General features: G+C 45.3%; 1 protein-coding gene across 1 annotated transcript in view; it reads right to left on the bottom strand.

Annotated features, from left to right (window-relative positions):
• GRIN2B (glutamate ionotropic receptor NMDA type subunit 2B) overlaps positions 1 to 18,753 on the bottom strand; it is a 223,791-nt gene that overhangs the window by 44,203 nt on the left and 160,835 nt on the right. The window contains exons 4-5 of the mRNA XM_077807613.1: positions 741 to 949; positions 247 to 418 (exon numbers count right to left, since the gene is read on the bottom strand). Of these exons, the coding sequence (XP_077663739.1) occupies positions 247 to 418; positions 741 to 949 (381 nt within the window). The remainder of the gene's footprint in view (positions 1 to 246; positions 419 to 740; positions 950 to 18,753) is intronic.

The raw sequence follows: 18,753 nt of genomic DNA, 5'->3' as shown, positions 1-18,753 counted from the left end.
TATCACAGGACATCTCCTTTTATTTGATTGTAAAGTGCCAAACACATGTGGCACAGTAAAAAATAATAAATAATAACTGAGAGGGATTATAGCTATTGTTCAGCAGTGAGCATGCCACAATGGATTCATTTTTATGAGGTCTCATCTGCCCCTTCCCAGGAAGGGGAGCTAATCAGAACTTGGACTAGACTCTGACTCCAGAGCCCAGCCTCTGGGTAAAGTTCAGCCCCACCCTTCATTGCTTACCTCCCCAATCATTCCATTCCACGTCCCATTGATCTTCTTCCCATGCTTGCCATTGGTCACCAGGTAGAGGTCATAGGTGAATTTGACAGACTTGGAGATTTTCTTGAGGATGTCAATGCAGAACCCCTTGCAGCATTTCTTGACGTAATCAGGCTCCTCGTCCGTCTTGTTCCTGACCAGTCACAATAATAAGGGATTAAGTTTGAGGAGAACTCCCTCTGCTAACCCCGCTCTATTCCCAGAACACCTACCCTCACTCCCTGAACACACTCCTCATGAAGACCCTAGCTTGTGGTACCACTGCTGAGGGGCAAAACGAGCCAAGCTTGCAGGGCTTGGCTGGCTGGCTGTACCAGTGACAAGAGGCAGCATGGGCCAGGTTGAGAGAGCCCAGATGGCTTAGCTGGAGCAGAGTATCAAGGCAAGCCAAGAAGGCTCCACCTGCTTTGTGGAGAACAGTGAGCCAGAAGGAGAAAGATCATGTGAGTGCGTACTCGGTCACGATGCGCTTTTGGCAGGGGACCGTATTCCTCATGCAGGTGCCACTTAGTGGGTCCACACTCTCCACAATAACGAACGGCGCCTCCTCTAGGGTCACAATACTCAGATGGTCATCCTCACGCTCCTCAGAATCAGGGTACAGCTCAAAGCGGGGCCACACATAATACTTCATCTGGAGGCTCTTGTCTTTCCATTTCCCCACCTGCGGAGACACAAACAAGACAGAAACACGTGACTGCCCAATCCCTCTCCAAGTTACCCTGTAGCGTATTGTCTGGAGACAAGAGGCCCCCAGAGTGCCTGAGCCCACTCACATGTGCAAGAACTTTCTTGAGAGGCAGACCCTGGGGAAATGGGTTCAATAATAGAGAAGATCACACAGGAAATGAGTTTGGAGAGTCCCTTTGGCATAATAATCAGACTCTGTTCTCAGATGGGCTAAAACTGAAATAAGAGGAGAGCTGCATGACAGGATTGAGTTTCCCTGGGTGGAGGGGACCATTGCTGGAATAGCTGGGGGTGCTATAAGTCAGGATTGACCATACATAAGCAGAGCTTTGAAGGAAAAGCTCATTTAACAGTTTCCAACACGATCCAGCTCAAATCTTTCCAGTGTTATCACTCCTGCACTTTCACAATCACTAAATGGCATAGCTGTACAGATTAGATGCAGATAAAGAATTGGTGCTCTGTCTTCCTGATGCATGAGAAGATATTTCAGGGAGATTCTATTACTTTTATTTATGCTACTTTTGCTTAAGGAAATACTACAATCTTACCCCTTCAGCCACTACTCTCATTTCTTGGGTAAACATGGACTTCCTTGTTGCAGGGGGTTCCTTTGTTCAGCTGTTGCTATGTACACCCCACAGACAGGAGTTATTCTTTTGAAGCCATTGCAATCTCCCACCAGGTGATGTACTTAGAACACACACTACCCGGGGTAAGATATTCCTTACAGAAATTCCAGAAAAACCCACCTATGATGCTTTCAAACATCAAAGTCTCACCTCTGCTCACATTTTCGCCCATCCCATCACAATTGACACTAATAAGCATCTTGCTTGGCAGCTTCAGCTGAGTGGGCCAGGTCTGAATGGGCCTTGAGAACAAACTCCCCACTCATTCCTAGAAGCAATGCCTCCAGGTCAGAGTTGAGGTACATTGATGGTGGGGGCGGCGTGTGTGTGTAGGAAGCATGACCTGCTGCTGCTCATGGTGTACCTGCTCTGTGGGTAAATAGAGGGCTGGAGTCTCCAGCGGCTGTCAACCTTTCACTGAATTTCATTTTAAAATTACAGGGGGAAAAGCACTTATTAGAGCCTTTTTAGGTGTCAAAGGTTATTCGATAAAAATCAAAGCTGTTCTGGTGTTTTGCATTTGATGGCATCTAGAACCAGCATAAAACATTTATTGCTTTTTAAAAACCTTCATCTGACTTAAAAAAGAGCAAATACCCAGAGTGGGTTTATTCAGTAAATTGTTCAAAGGAACAAAAAAGTCACTCCGGGGCAGCAGTGACCCCGTAACCCTCTCCCAATGCCAACACAGTCCTGTAGCGGGGTGGCAACAGTGTGCTGTCAGAAGGTTGAGCAGCTGGTGGAGCTGGGTCAGCCCATGGGAACCTGAAGATCAGAAGCTGGCAGCAGATGCCAGGAGTGGGCTACATCTGACATTCTTGTGATCTTGAGGAATCGCCATATTCAAAACAGGAAACAAATTCAGCCATTTTTTCCCTTCTTTTTTTTAAAGTACATTTTCATGCCAGATTAATACCCCAGGGGACTGATGGCCTCTGTTTATCCTCAGAACAGGTACAACATTGGCAACAAAAGAGAAAATTCTCTCCCCAATCTCATACTTCAGCCCTAATCAAGACGGCCCATTTCTGAGGGGCAGAGGACAGTTTTCTCTACGGTCCATTTGGTCTCTTTGGCCTCTCTGCTGAGAATGACAACACGGAGCCCAAAGAGAGCCATTTGTGCTGGTGGCTTCTGCCGTTTGGACTTATTCTCATGAGGAACTGGGCTCAGATCAGAAGGTCATTTCACTCAGGCCACCAAAGAAGCTGGCAGATAGGAACAACTTTCATTTAAATGACAGACTTGGGGCTGGATTGGCACTAGTGATCTACAGGCAAAAGGGCATCCCCAGCACACATCCATCCCAGACACACATTCAGGAACATTTGTTAACATTATCAATAAGTGGTCAGTGAAAGAGACATCTCTCCATAACATAGTAGCACATAGAAACCACAGCAATATATAAACCCCTAAAGCATAGACTAGACCAGATAGACAGAGGAGTCAGGCCTGACTCATAACTTCCCAAGGTTCCCGATGAAAGAGATGGGGAGCTCATAGAGTGGTAGGCCAGGAACATTTTTTCGTATTGTATTATCTGGGGTAAATTTATGTGGCTTAAGATGGGAATGGCAGCCCAGCAACACCACAGTGTGAGTGCTGAAGTACCCAAACTGCAAACACAGCAGTACACAACCTGTTCACCTGCCCATAAGAGGGTAATGAAATAACAGCACAACTTAAAAACCACTCCATTCCAATAAGCTTTTATAAATTGCCCAAAGAGGAGGAAAAAGAGAAGTGGGCTGGCCTAAATTTTCAAGTGTACGATAAGTGCCTCAATAACATGTCCAAAGCCTACATTTCAGTGCTCAAATGAACACTTGGGCACATAAAACAGGGCATTTCCATGTCTATAGGTAAGTGCTTGATTTGAGAGAACAAAGGCAGGAGATGTATAGCCTGCTGACCTAGGAAAACCGGGGGGATGGGGCAATGTCTTTAAGTGTTTGTGATAGACAATGTGCATTTGGGAGAGTTAATGTGTACAAGTGTGAATATGGGAGAGTTAATAGGTATGAGTGTGTATTCAAGAAAGTGTGTGCATAAGGCAGTGTGAGTGTAAGGAGAAGAGCGAGAGAAATTGTGTGTGTGCGCACATCTGTGTAAAAGAGAGAGAGGGAGAGAGAAAATGCAAGCAAAGGAAGATCTGAGTGTATTTTTATATGGTATATATCTATGCGAGAGGGAAGGAGCAATGTGTTGTGAGGACAGAGGTTAGACTCAACAAAATAAAATGTCACAGATTTGTCTTGGCCAAGTCATTAAAGGTGATGCCTGCAGTTGAAGAATATAACCTGCCAGCCAGCGCAAAGCAGAGTGAGGCATTTCTGACAGCTCAGTGTGTTTCGGGGCAGCTTGTAAATTCTTATTATTCCAGTGTTTACTCAATTCCTGCATAAGCCAGAGATGCTCAGGGTTCTTGCGCCACACATCCCATTTATTTACTCGTTATGCAGTTCTGAGAACCCACCCACTTGTAACACCAAAACCTTATCCAATCAGACATCAGCCACCAAAATTTCCCACAGGAAGTCTCAAGGAAAGGAGAATACATTCTCCTATCTCCCCTTACTTCTTTTTCTTAGTGTTACCAAGTCAGTAAGATATTTATAAAACAGAAAGGAGCCAATGGACTGATCTAATTAATATCTTGTACAGTACGCGGTCAAAAGCAGGAGATTAACCAATCCCAAGCTAACAAAACCCAAATAAATATTATCCCTTTGTAAATAATATGGAACCGCAGATTGGATAGATATCATTGTCAATCACGTCACTCTTTTTCCCTACAGGCCACTCCCTTGAATAATTATTAAGGAGGAAATTTAATTATAAGGGAGGAAAAAAAACAATTGGGATGCATAACCGGCACAGATCTTTGTCCCCAAATCTCAGTCCCTGAAGAACACTCAAACCTTCTCTGAGACCTAAACAAGCTTGAAAAAGCTTCCATAGTTTAGAAACCTCTCTGAATAATTCTGCACCTACCATGTCTTGGAACTGGGACCAAAGAGTGCGCAAAGGTCAGCATGGCTGGCTCTAAACATGGTTTGTGCTCATACATCATTGCTCAAACTTGATTAGTAACAAAGGCTAACGAGCAGCATTCTGCTCCTGCCAAATGCTTGGACTGGCACACAGCTGTCTTCCTGTCACCCGCCAGGACACGTTGTTTTTTGTTTTTGTTTTTTTACAGGGTTGATATGATACACTAATCACGTTTGTGTAACTGATTTGGATGGTCTTGCTTATTCCCAGCTAGCCGGATGGTAGGACAGCCCAGAGCCCCACATACTGTGTGCCACTTTGCACATGTCACCAGAGTACTTTGTTCTCTGTTGAGGCACTATAGGATACCTGCTCAGAGTTTCCAGAGTGCAATGAGGCAAACAAGGCGAGGCAGTATACCAGGTATGGACACACAAACACAGCTGCTGTGTGACACAAACTGAACTTTGTAACCTGTGACCAGTTAAGATGACCATTCCTCATCTAACCATTACAAAAACCCTGGTCAAAAGTGTCATGTGGACATAGCCAAAAATACGTCACTCCAGTGAGATTTCCAAGACTTTCTCCTTTCAGCTGGGTCAGAGAACTGCCATCCCTTGTGTTTTTCTTAATATTTCATTTTTATCTGGCCTGGAGAATACAAAGGCCACTTGGGGAACTCTTTAATTGAAAGTTAAAAGGATGTAATCATTCAAAGGTTTGGGTTTTACATTCTGGGCAAGGCTCCTTCCAGATACTGTTTTGGGTGAAGGGTCCAGAGGTGCAGGTTCAAGTTTGGGACAAAAAAATTCAGGAGGCTCAGCTCCTTGTTTGGGTGAAGATTAAAGGGGACTGGACAATGTTGTGGTTAACATTTTGCATGAAGCTTCAGGAAGCTCAAGTTTTAGCACAGCTTCTTTCTGGTTCTTATTTTATCCAGGCTTGATCGCCTCCTTGCATTGTCTTATACCACCTCTACCCCCATCCCTACAGTTCATAAGAGGTCGCAAATAGGAATGAATGTATTTCAGTTGCATTTAAAAAGTGACCAAAAAGGTCACCCAAAACTCATTTGGGAATCCAAACCCTTCCCGAGGTTCAATAAAACTCAGATAATATTACCCCCCTATCATTTTTCATGTTCGCAGTTGCCTTTGTGCTTCCTAATTCCAGTGCTGAAATACCAAAAGGAAGGAGAAGAGGGGTGGTGCAGCCTAAGACTCAGGAGAACTGGATTTAATTCTCCGCTCTGCCACAAAACTTCCTAAGTGACCTGGACTAGGGACTTCCTTCAGTTCCCCATCTGTAAAATGGGGATAATAATACTTTCCTATCTCAATGGGGTATTGTGAGAATAAACACAAAATGCCTTAAGTGTGATACTGGCAGACCAGGTGCCAGCTCATGCCAAGGTCCCCATGTCTCATTTGAACAAAGACAAACACATAGTTGGAATCCATCTGGCTCACTGTGTGTTAGTATTGTTAAAATAAGTATTAAAATCACATGAATGTGTTTAGTATTTAGACTTTATGGAATGCTTGAAAGTTGCTGCATGCACTGATCTCACTTATAACATCTGTATCTCATACTGTAAGGAAGTGTTTGAGCTGTTGTATTGTGAGCATCTGTCCCTGTGGAAGTCACCAGACAGGACAGAGACATTAAGCAGTGTGAAGGGCTGATCTTCAACAGGTGTTACACCCTTCCCAAAAGGAAAGGTCAGGACTATTGTGGGAAATTGGGAGTGGAATTTTCCTATGTACCCTCAACAAGAGGACAAAGGACTTTTGTTGTCCTGGTCTCCTCCCAGTGAAGATGAGTCATGCAAGTGGATTCCTCCAATCGACTGAGTTTGCAGCTGAGAATTCATGGCAAGAGGGGGATAAAAGCCCCAAACAAAAGGAACTTGACAGGTTTCAGAGTAGCAGCAGTGTTAGTCTGTATTCGCAAAAAGAAAAGGAGGACTTGTGGCACCTTAGAGACTAACAAATTTATCTGAGCATAAGCTTTCGTGAGCTACAGCTCACTTCATCGGATGCATTCAGTGGAAAATACAGCGGGGAGATTTATACACACAGAGAACATGAAACAATGGATGTTACCATACACACTATAATGAGAGTGATCACTTAAGGTGAGCTATTAAGCAGGAGAGCGGAGTTGTGGGGGGGGAGGAAAACCTTTTGTAGTGATAATCAAGGTGGGCCATTTCCAGCAGTTGCATAAGAATGTCTGAGGAACAGTGCAGGGTGGGGTGGGGAGGAACAAACATGGGGAAATAGTTTTACTTTGTGTAATGACACATCCACTCCCAGTCTTTATTCAAGCCTAAGTTAATTGTATCCAGTTTGCAAATTAATTCCAATTCAGCAGTCTCTCCTTGGAGTCTGTTTTTTTGTTTTTTTAAGTGATCACTCTCGTTACAGTGTGTATGGTAACACCCATTATTTCATGTTCTCTATGTATATAAATCTCCCCACTGTATTTTCCACTGAATGCATCCGATGAAGTGAGCTGTAGCTCATGAAAGCTTATGCTCAAATAAATTTGTTAGTCTCTAAGGTGCCACAAGTCCTCCTTTTCTTTTTAAAATGAACTTGGTATCTCTATGCTGCTTGGTCTCTGGGGGGGCAAAGTGTTTCTAGACATAAGCAAGAGATTCCCCAGCTGCTTAGACTGGGTTAGCCCTAAAGGACATATAGAGCTTGCTGATTATAGAAGCTTCTATTCTTTTGAAATTTAAAATTGGAACTCATTTGTGTATCTGTGTTTACCTGCCTTAACCTTGTGAATAACTCAGGTTTCCTTTTCCTATTTAATAAACCTTCAGATAGTTTAGAATAGGATTGGTTCAAGTGTTGTCTTTGGTGTGAGATCTAAAGTGCAATTGACCTGGGGTAAGTGACTGTCCTTTGGGACTGGAAGTAACTTGATTCTTGGGGTAAGGACCATCTATCACAGAGGTGAGCTCACCCGTGTGGTGACTTAGATTGAAGTCCCCAAGCAGGCTGCCTGTGACTCTATATTTAGGCTGTCATGGCACCTGAGAAGTTTACACTTGATAATTGGTTGGTGAAATCGAAGCGTAGAACTCGCAGCCTATCTGGGGTTTGTACCCTGGTTCATCAGTCTGCCCTGAGGGCGGTATTCATGCTCTTGATTCACTGCAGGCAGCATTACATTGAGGGGCTCAGATACTATGGCAACGGGGGCCATATAAGTGCATACGATAGAAAGACAAGGAAACATTTATGTTCCTAATTTAGAATTAGAAGTAGGAAGATGAAATCTTGTGAGACGAACCTGTTCTCGGGGGGAGGTTCAGTCTGGAGTTCTCCAGGCATTGGCTGGTAAGCATCATTAGTCTCATTGCACACGTCGGGGAGCGATACCTAAGGCTAGGTCTACACAGCAAAGACAAACCTGTGGCTGGCCTGTGCCAGCTGACTCAGGTCCTCGGGGCTCAGGTTGCAGGGTTGTTTCATTGCTGTGTAGACTTTCTGGCTCAGGCTGGAGCCTGAGCTCTGGGACCCTCCCACCTTTTAAGGTCCTAGAGCCCAGGGCCCCTAGCTGAGCCCAGATGGCTACACTGCAATGAAAGAACCCCGCAGCCCGAGCCCCGCAAGCCTGTGTCAGCTGAAGGTGTCTAGTGCTGTGTAGACATACCCTGAGGCACACAGCTGTCAAGTGACTTGCTCTGCATCCCACAACTAATGGATGTTAAAGCAGAGACTATAACTCCGGTCTCCTGCCTCCCAGTCTTGTGCCTCAACCACTAGACAGACAGTGATGCCTCCCATGCAGCCACTTGAACAGACTTTCAATCTTAACCTTTATTGAGGCTTGTCAGTCACTAGTTGTAAGCTTTCACGGGTGACATCACAGCTATTTCCCTCTGGAACACCTCTGATGTAACAAAAGCACATCACCAGAGGCGTTGGCATGCAACTGAACAAGCAGGGAGGGGAGAAATACCACTGAGAGCGAAAATCTCCTGTTTACAAACACTTGGGCTCATTAATTAGCCATATCAGCCAAAGGAAAAAAAGAATATTTGTGAATGTTCCATATGCAAATTAATTAACATGAAAACAATGTCCCTTCTCGAGCATCAAGTGTCTTCCACAACCACCTGGTGAAGTCTGATGCCCTTACTACATCTGCACAACAGGGAATTGTTTCTAATGGGCTTTCGCTTCAGCAAGAACGATCACGGCAGGGCTGGAGGGACTGCTCCTTCTTCTGTTTGTACAGCTCCTAACACTCTGTGGGCACTACACAGCATAAAGTAACTGCTTTTGCTTTCCATCTCTCAATCCTATGGCTCTCCAAATAAAATAATTTCCCAGGAATGCAGTCCTCTGCTCACTTCAAATTGGCATTTACACTGCTCTTGCCATTCGTTGAGATGCCACCAATTGGTTGTTTCTTTACTGGTATCTTTGCTTGCTTTTTTGTCGGTGTTTAAGTCCTATCCTCTGCCCTAATTAGCCCAAGAATGTTAAAGAGGTGTACTCTAAAAGTGCCTGTGTTTTGTAAAGTCATGAAATACAGTGTTCTCTGGTATCACAGGGGGAGAGCTACATAAATGATGAGGTGACCACCTCTGTAAATTACTCCTTATGCCAGAACTGATATGAGAACTGTCAAATGTTGCTGATGTCAGAACTCATGGCTTACTGGGGTGGAAGGCCTGGCTTCTGGTAGTGGAGCTCACACTAGATGGTGATAGGGAGTCCTTTTTTTTTTTTTTTGGCACGGAAGGTTGTGGCTCATAGTACCAGTGGCAGAGGGCTTACATGGCTTCCGGTAGCTGAAGGCATGGTTAGTGTTGGTGACTGGTATGAATAGCTTCCAGATGTAGAGCTCATGGATTACAACAGCGGCAGCCATGGCTTATGGTAATGGAGGGTGCGATGAACATATCTTACGGGGGTGGAGATCACAGCTTAATATGGTGGCAGAGGGTGTCATTTATGGTTGGGGAGGCCATGTTTTATTTAGTGTGCTGGAGATGTGGTCTACTGTGGTGAACAGTGTGTGGCTTATCCTGCAGCAAATAGTTCTCTGGATTTATACAAATGCAAAGGAACAGCTCTTCCATACGCGCTAGGCTCCCTTTACATAAAACTTAAACATAGCTCAGAAATAATACCCCACCATAACTAAAGTGCAGCCATACTGTTCAATATAACCATCTACAGCCAATCAGGCAACACAAACCCTAGGCTCAGCCTTCTTCTGCAACAATTCTGCACCCTGGCAAGCCCCCACCCCCTCTGAAATGCCTGGGGGAAGAAAGATGAGCATTTCACCATCTCTTAAGGGTCATCAGATTCAGCTTATTTTGGACTAAGGTTAGGACAAGCAAACTCCAAAGGCATGATGCCCCTACAGAGAATACCAAACCAGTAGGGCTTCATCTTGAGCTCCTCTGCTTTTCTCTACTGTGGTAGTGTGGCCCAGGGGGAAAAGGTGGCAGATTTTTTGAGGACAAGGTGGTCGGAGGCATGTTGCATGTGATGGAAGTGTCTATCTGTTCCAATGGTTTATTGTGGTGGAGATGTATTGTTTTTTAAATGGCCTTATACAAAAATACTCCCTCTCGTTCGTACATGCGCACGTGTGTGTGTGTGTGTGTGTGTGTCCACATTGTGCAGGTGGGTGCCTGCACTCAGTACATGTCCATGCATGTAATGCCCTGACTAACGATTTTTTTCCCCTTGGTTTTTCTTGTTGAGCAATATTTTTTGCTGAGCTTTCTTTTCTCTCAATTAATTTTTTTAACATATTACAGGGAAGGAGGAGCTCACCCATTTATGCCACAGCCTGAGAGACAGTTTAACCCTTTTACTGATTGGGGGAAGTAATGAATCTGGGCACTGGACTGGGGTGTACAAAACCCAATGAACGCTCAGGTAAGGCATTGGCAGTGACTGTTTTGCTCTGAGTGAATTTCTGTTCTGGGCTCCCCTGCAATCCAGCACTGATGGGAGGTTTAAAAATGCAGACCTAGAGGCGGTTGAAAGAGTCTCTTTGGATTAAGACAAGCAGGGTGTTGAAAGCAAGCCGGCCACAGTGAGGATGGGAGAGTAAGCAATGGAAAGGGAGGGGCTTGCTTGCATTTTTATTGTTTGTCAGAAGTAGCAAGGCAGAGCGAAGAAGCCACTTTGTGAGGTGCCTCTGGGGAATGGGAGGAGATCGGAATATTGAACATGGGAATTTCACCTGCTGTGGCGCCCCCATTGCCAAATACCATCCTGCCTTCTGCAAGACAGGCAAAAAACAACAGCCCTGCCCTCCAGCACCACCCAAAACCCTTTGGTCCCCTAAGTCTATAGTTTTTTACATGGAACTGGCTGACCCACACACTGGGGCACCCTTAACAAGAGGCACCCACTCTCCATGAAATAGGCATGCATAGATACTCTCCTGCACAAAGATGCAAAGGGGCCGCCTCTTACCTCAGCAGTGAAAACGGGAGAACCACCATTAGACGTCAGTGGAATTACTGTGGATTTACACTAGTGTAGCTGAGATCAGACTCTAGGCCACAGACACATGCAGGCAGAGAAATTCATCCAGGCACTGACATACAGTGCACTCAGGCAGGAGCATAGCTACAGGTTATTCATGCAATGGCTGCTCAGAGGCAGGGGGCCCCAGCACATTCACTGACAGATTCAAGAGACCCACGCAGCATGGCTCTGCCTTTGTGGATCTGGGGGATACATTCCCATAGATCCCTCGGATCAGTGGGGTTGGCGGACCTTGGCCCCTGACTCCATGGGCAGCTCTAGCCCCTTAAGGGGATGTTTTTCAGCAGATTGAGTTTTCCTGCCTCTCTGGCCATCTCGGGTTCCTCCAGGGCGGGTGGGGGATGTGGCCCATAGTTATTAAATAACTCAGAGGGTTTTGGGGATTGGACTAGATGACCTCCCGAGGTCCCTTCCAACCCTGATATTCTATGAGCTTCAATAAGCCTATTGGCCTAGCCATCAGTTAGCTCCTCTGGAAGTAAGTCAGGTTGAATGTCCCACTTCTAGTCAGGAGGGTGTCACCTCTAAGTGAACTCACGCATGCAAGTGACCAAGGGCAGTCAAAGGTGACAGATTGGGCCACTGATTCAGACTGTAAATAGGTATTACTTCTATGTTGGAGAAGTGATTACAAGAGCAAGAGGAACAATGTCTAGGGGCCCCTACTCATCCCACACCTACTCCCTTGTACACTTGGCTTCATTTTAGAGTAAGCAGGGCTGGAGCACAATGTTACCATAACACTCCATAGCATTCAGTCAGGGCCAGCTGCGTCCGCCACTGGTGGCCACATGCCATAGACTAGATTTCACCATTGGGCATAGTCCACCAATCAGACAGCCAGACTTTCTACATGTTCGCACATTACTGTGGCTCAGACTTTAGCCAGAACCATTACTGTGGTCAGCAAGTAGTGATTCTGCCAGAGGAGATTAAAAGTATCCTCTTGGCCCGACCCACACTAAAACAGCACAAGTGTAGTGAGCTGGTCTTGTCTGGGACTCCCCTTCCTCTTGGCAGAACCAGTAGGGACCAAGCTGAACAGGGCGTGGCTGGAAACCACCCTTGGCATCTTTTGCTGCTTTCTCACCAACTGGAGAGCACTAGCAAACTGTGAGCACCTCAGGCACTGCTGCAGAGAGCGAAAAGTTTCAAAGCAAAGTTATGGAGGGGAGGAAGGGCTGTGTACTTGCCAACCCCAGCTGGAGAAAAGGAAGGGAAAAGCTGTGGACTGCTTTCCTGGGGGCCTGAGCTTTCTAGAGCCAAAGCCAGCTGACTCTCTCTCAGTATTGATGGATCTCTGGAGCTCACATCTTCCATAGACTCATCAGCTATTCAGAATCTCAACTGGGGAATGACGGGTCTGAAGCATGTCAGTGCAAAGCTCACATTATCTACGGCATGCTTAGCGTTGCAAGAGGTCTCAGCTGATGCCATGCAGTGGAAGGGCAAGAATAATAGGAAGGGTCCTGCCAACGTAAGATGAAGCTGAGGCTCTTGGAAGGTTGTGAGAGAGGGCCTGAGGGTCATGTGGCAAATAGAAATATATATGGGGAATGACTTTACACAGTCTAATTTATCTAGGTGACTTCGTACATGTGTTTAAATCTGTGTGTATGTTTATGTGTGTGTGAGGGGGGTGCCTGTGTGTACTGCATAGTTACTACGACTATGGGGGAGTTGGTAGTAAGCCCTATATTTAGGTTGCCTCACACTTTTCATTATATAAGATTCTCTCTCTGGACCTTTTTTTGAGAAAATCTAACACCTCCATTCTTTGCAGCAAGCCTTTGAAATTGAGCAGGGAAAAAACCCTCATACTAGAGAAGTGTTTTTTCTTTGGTCCATGAAATTCCATTCAGGTTCAGCTGTGTTATAGACAGTTAAATAATTGCCATTTCCCTTCTGGCAGTTGCATTGCCCAGGAAAATTTCTGGCAACCTGCCAAAATAATAACTGAACACAAATGCTCTAAAGAGCCAGGCCCACAGTGCCATCAATGCAGCAGCAGCACCAACACCACAAACCACACAAGGAACACACCTGGAAGCTGCCAGAGCAGTGGTAACAGCAGGGTGGGGGAGAAAGCCAGACCAAACGCCTTATATAATACCCTCCTAGACCCAGTACATGCCCCCAGCAGCCCAGCCCCTCTCTCTCATGACCCCATTATCGACAGGAGCCCCCTATCTCCCAGGTGGGGAAGAGAGAAAATCAAGCCAGGCTGGGCTCCCATGACTATCCCATGGACCTAGGACATGGTATCAATTGCCCACTACCCCTCTAGAATAGTATCTGCCTTCTGGTGCCAGCAGGAGAGGCTGCTGGTAGCTCGTCCTGTAAGTTAAGTGGTACAAGTCTGTGCTGGGATGCTGAAAGTTCCTGATTCAATCCCTGCTGATAATGCATGATGAGGGTTTGTTACAGTTGTACATAATAGGATTTGTGTTTACCTTTTTCCTTTTAAAAAGCCTAGGAGGTTACACATCAAAAACTATATTAAAATAACATTATTTAGGTTGCAAGGTTAAGCACTCAAAAGTTAAGAAATGCCAGGTTTATAGTTGCTTATGCAACCTTAATTCAGCCCCCTTGTGCATGTCCATTATGATAGGTCTTCAAAATACAGGACCACATACTTTTTTTCCCACAGCACCCCTCCTCATTCTATGGATAAGATGGATGCGCACAGAGGCAGAAATAAGGTAGCAGGGGCAACCACAAATATTTGACTTTGAAACCCAAATAACTTTCTTTTAACTTAGGTTTTTTTATGTAGTTACTAATATAATTCCACAAATGTGCATAAGCCTTTGCAAAACAAATAAGCAGAATGAGAAAGCAACATAGAAGTTGCTGAAGGAACTTTCAGTGAGGTAGTAGGAGAACCAGGAAACAGACTCACGGAGCTCAGGGAGAAGAGGGAGTAAAGAAAGAGTGACTGACGGAACAGATAAAGGCAGCAGACCAATCAAATAAGGGAAAGACAGAGGTTTGCTCCCATCTGATTTCGATCTTGGTGAGGGGTCTGCATGGTGCAAAGAGGACAGATTCCTAACTGGAAGGTGCAGTGTTAGTTGTGAATGTTCAGAGCAGCCCTAAGGGGCATAGAGCAAGGAGGTAACCATCTTCTTAAACAGAAATAAAGGCAGTCTTTCATTCACACCAACCAAGATGTGTTGGGTCCCTCTTATCACTAGAGAAGAGAGTTGGAGGAGAGGAAACCAATACAGTGGGATGAAGGTAGTACTATAATGACTCTTCGAGACAAAAAGGTAACAGGAAGACAGGGCAGTAATTAGGCAAATGGGGTTGACAGAAGGTTTTTCGGCACTGAAGATGCAAGAGCACGCTTGTAACAGACAGAAGGGAGCAAGTGGTTGCAGCAACGAGAGAGAAGAAAGATAATCTTGCAGCAAAGCCCTAGGAGTCAAGGGACCCAAGTTCTGGTTCTGTCACAGACTTCTGTGATCCAGAGCAGGTCATTTAACCTTGCTGAGGCTCCACTCCTTCTCTGTAAAATGGGAATAACTACACTTCCTCTTTTGCAGTTAGTTCATCTAAAGGGGATCCTAAAATGGGAAACAAATATGTCTGCATCATAATTAACTGCATCAACACCTCCACTGCACCTCAGCTAGACAGAGCAGCTGGTTTAAAACCAACGGCATAGCACATGGGTGCTCACTGACTAATCAGAAGACTTACCTTAGAGAAAAGAGAATTTATCATATACAAAGTCTACAATATTGGAGCTATGACAATGAAAATCGCATTAGTAAACAAAAATGAATAATATGACAGAATGCTATTCATTTGTAGCTATAGCTGTGGGAAAAGAAGGCATGATTTTATATTATATTAACTAAGAAGTAGTTTGGGAATGGGTAATTAATTAAAGCCTTGGGGCCTGATTCTCAGGTCTCCACCAGCTGCTCTGAACACTGGAGTGGCACAAAGCAGTTGAAAAGCTGGCTTAACTGGCACCTTGAAGATTCCTCTCTTGTAAGGGGAATCCCTGCGTGCCACAGATCAGCTAGCACCTCTAGACCACTTCCCTCCTGGCCCTCAGCATAGGGAATAATCTTGCGGAAAAGAAGGGGCATGTCTGGGGCATCCAAACACACAATGATCCTCAGCTGACAAAACAGCCCCTGGGGCTGTGGGCAACAGTCCTGATGCCAGCCCCAGGCCTGCGGAAACGTAAAGATGGTTTGCAGCCACCTCTGCCCTCTGCCCAATTGTGCCAAGCATATCTAGACTGCAGCTGAAGATCTAGAGCTATGTTATTATTATTCGTGAAGCAGAAGAGGGCAGAGTTAAGGTTGAATATTTGTCATTTCCTGGCTTTTGACTGCTTAACTATGCAAATTTAATGTTCTCTCAATATAGGTCTTTGTTGAAATAAATACATATACTAAACACACACATGAATATAGATAGATAAATATCAATCTATCTAGTGGAGAATTCAGCTGTGTGAATAAGTTACATGTGACTAATTAATTAATTCAGCTAGTTGAGTTTACCCCTGTCTATTATTAAAATTCAAGCAAATCAACAACAGAAAATCATATTTACCTGTATACTGCCTACATAGAGATCATTAGCATTGCGGTCACTGGTCAAATCCAAACTCTTAATTACTTTCCCAATGACATATGGCATGACCTTCAACACCTAATAGCGTAAGAGGAATTTATGAACTGTTCATACAGTCAGAATGCCCAAACCACACCCACTGTGTGATATATGCAGCACAGCGTCCTAATCATTTATTTGGCTGGCAGATCTGAAAAATGCCAGTGTCCTAAGGGTTAAAAGAAAACAAAGTCCATGACTGAACATAGCTGACTTTCTAATCACTTGGCTGACACAAACATTTCCTTCCCCTCATCTTCAGTTGCCAGTGTGTTCTGGTGTATGTGTGTGTGTGCACGGTTTCTTCTTTGTATGCTAATCTTATGCTTTAAGACAAGGAGTTTTTGTTCCTTTGCTGCCCCTTAGCAAGAGATAATATTGAGCCTTCTGGGGGGAAGAACTGCTCCCTCCCTTCCTCCCTCCCAACACAACTCTTTGCCTCCAGGAGCTGCTCCCTTGGGGAACGGTCTACATAAATAAATGTTTAAGTAGCCACTAAGCCACAAAAGATGCAAAAAGCCGGAGACGTGGCTGCAGAAGGCAGAGTGCAGGGGGAATGAATGATGGCATCTCAGAAGAGAAGAGAGAGAAAGAAAGAAAGAAATCTTGATGCGTTCTGCTTCGGAAACTCAAACGTCCCCCCATCCATCCAGCACAGCAGACTGTTTTAAGTTAGCTGGGGCTAACTGATGGAAGAGGGGACAAGTCTACATGAGGAGCTGTACAAATCCCAAACCAAGAACATGTCTGACTGGTGAAAGACAAGAGCCTTTAACTAAGACACAAAATACACATTTAAAAACTGTACGTCCAATGACAAGTTTATTTACAGGCTACTCTGTCTTTTCACTGCTGTCCTTGTAGAATCTTCCTACCTGTCCCTCATTCACCACATATTTTTTCATGTTATCAATCTATACATTCAGTGTACTTACCACTTACATATATTGTTCTCTGCTAGATTATATTCATCCTCCTTAACTGGTATGTAGTGGGTATCTATCTGTAAGCTATTAGGGCTCCATAAAGCCCAGTGCACACAGTACAAGGCCTGCTGCTTAGGAGAACCTGTTGTATCAAGAGCTGGATGTGTTCGTCCTGTTGGGATCCAGGAAGCCCGCCTACTGCTAAAGGACCTCCCCCCAGCTGAAGCGGGGGATCCACAGGTCCAGGATTCCAAATGATTGTGGGGGACAACTAAAGATACAACAGGAACGGGAGTGAGGTCACAGGGCTATACGAAGGGAACCTGATGGGACACTGAGCAGAGAACCCCAGACATTGCCCACTGCTCCTCAAAGGTGTCAAGGGAGCCAACGGAAGACGCCCAGAGGAACTCTGCCCAGATGCATAAACGGACTGAAGAGTGGAAATAGGCCCCACAGTCGCAGGAAACCCCGTCAGCCAACCTCCTCTCCCTGGTTTTGTAGATGGCCATTTTGGCCAGGGCTAGGAGGAGGTTAACAAGGAGGCCCCGTGACTTTGTGGGACCACAGATAGGGAGTGCATAGATGAGAAGGTGAGGGGAAAAGTGCAACCAAAAATGTAATAATATATCTAGGAGGAGCCGGAATAGGGGCTGCAACCTGGCGCACTCCAGATGTACGTGGCCATGGTCTCCCTCATGCCGCAAAAGGGGCAGGTGTCTGGGAGGGGAGTGAACCGTGCCCAGTACACGCCCGTGCTCATGGCTCCATGAAGGAGCCGCCAGCTGATGTCCCTGGCGGGCCTCAGTACCAGAGTGGAATATAGGCTTACCCACCGGGGCTCCTCACCCTCCAGAGGTGGCAGGAGGTCCAGCCACTTCATGTCAGGGCGGGACGCAAGGGAAAGGACGTGAAGAGTGTGGAGCATGAACATGTACAGAAGTTTTCTTGGTGCGGTCCAGAAACGAACCAGCTGCAATTTGTGAAGCTGGCTCGCAGTAAAGGGGTGGGATGGCCAGTTAGGTCCATGGGGCAGGAGCCTGATGAAAAGGTCCAGAAGGCCTGGGGTGTAGGGTGGGCGGGGCGTGCCCCTGGATGTGTTCGGGGCACTGCAGTTTGGACTGAGTCAGCTCTGCTTCTGTTTGAGTTGGGGCTGGAATTGCTGTGGTTCCATTTGCTAGGTGTCATTGGTTTTGTAATTTGATCAGTTCTGCTAGGTTGGTCTAGGTTTTATAGAATGAGATCACACTGCTTTTATGCTGGTAGAAACTGAGTTTAATATCATCAAATTGGCTTGAGTTTAATGGACGAGGATTGCCCCAGTTTAACATGTATTACCTTTGTTTCACTTTGGTTGCTATGCTTGTACCCAGTCAGAATGAGCTTTGTTCTTATTTATTTGGGTTCAGTTCCATGGACTGGGATTGCACTGTCTTAATGTGGCTTGGCTTGGCTTTGTTTTGATGGGATTGTGTGAAATTTCATTTAGTTCCTTGAGGTTGCCTTGGTTTACCTAAACCAGGATTGTCTTGGTTAGGCTTTGTTTCATTTTGATTGCATTGAGTTGGACTGCAGTGATTTTGATACAGACCGAGTAACAGTTACAAACAAAAAGAAAAGGAGTACTTGTGGCACCTTAGAGACTAACAAATTTATTTGATCATAAGTTTTCGTGAGCTACAGTCCACTTCATCAGATGCATGTAGTGGAAAATACAGTGGGGAGATTTATATACACAGAGAACATGAAACAATGGGTGTTACCATACCCACTGTAACGAGAGTGATCAGGTAAGGTGAGCTATTAGCAGCTGGAGAGCAGGGGGAGCAGGGGGGGAGGGGAAAACTTTTGTAGTGATAATCAAGGTGGGCCATTTCCAGCAGTTGACAAGAATGTGTGAGGAACCATGGGGGGGTGGGGGGGGGAATAAAGATGGGGAAATAGTTTTACTTTGTGTAATGACACATCTACTCCCAGTCTTTATTCAAGCCTAAGTTAATTGTATCCAGTTTGCAAATTAATTCCAATTCAGCAATC

This window comes from Eretmochelys imbricata, chromosome 1 (assembly GCF_965152235.1).
Source record: "Eretmochelys imbricata isolate rEreImb1 chromosome 1, rEreImb1.hap1, whole genome shotgun sequence".
Taxonomy (NCBI): domain Eukaryota; kingdom Metazoa; phylum Chordata; order Testudines; family Cheloniidae; genus Eretmochelys; species Eretmochelys imbricata.
Note: the sequence above shows the minus strand (reverse complement) of the source record. Positions and strands in the feature narration are given on the sequence as shown.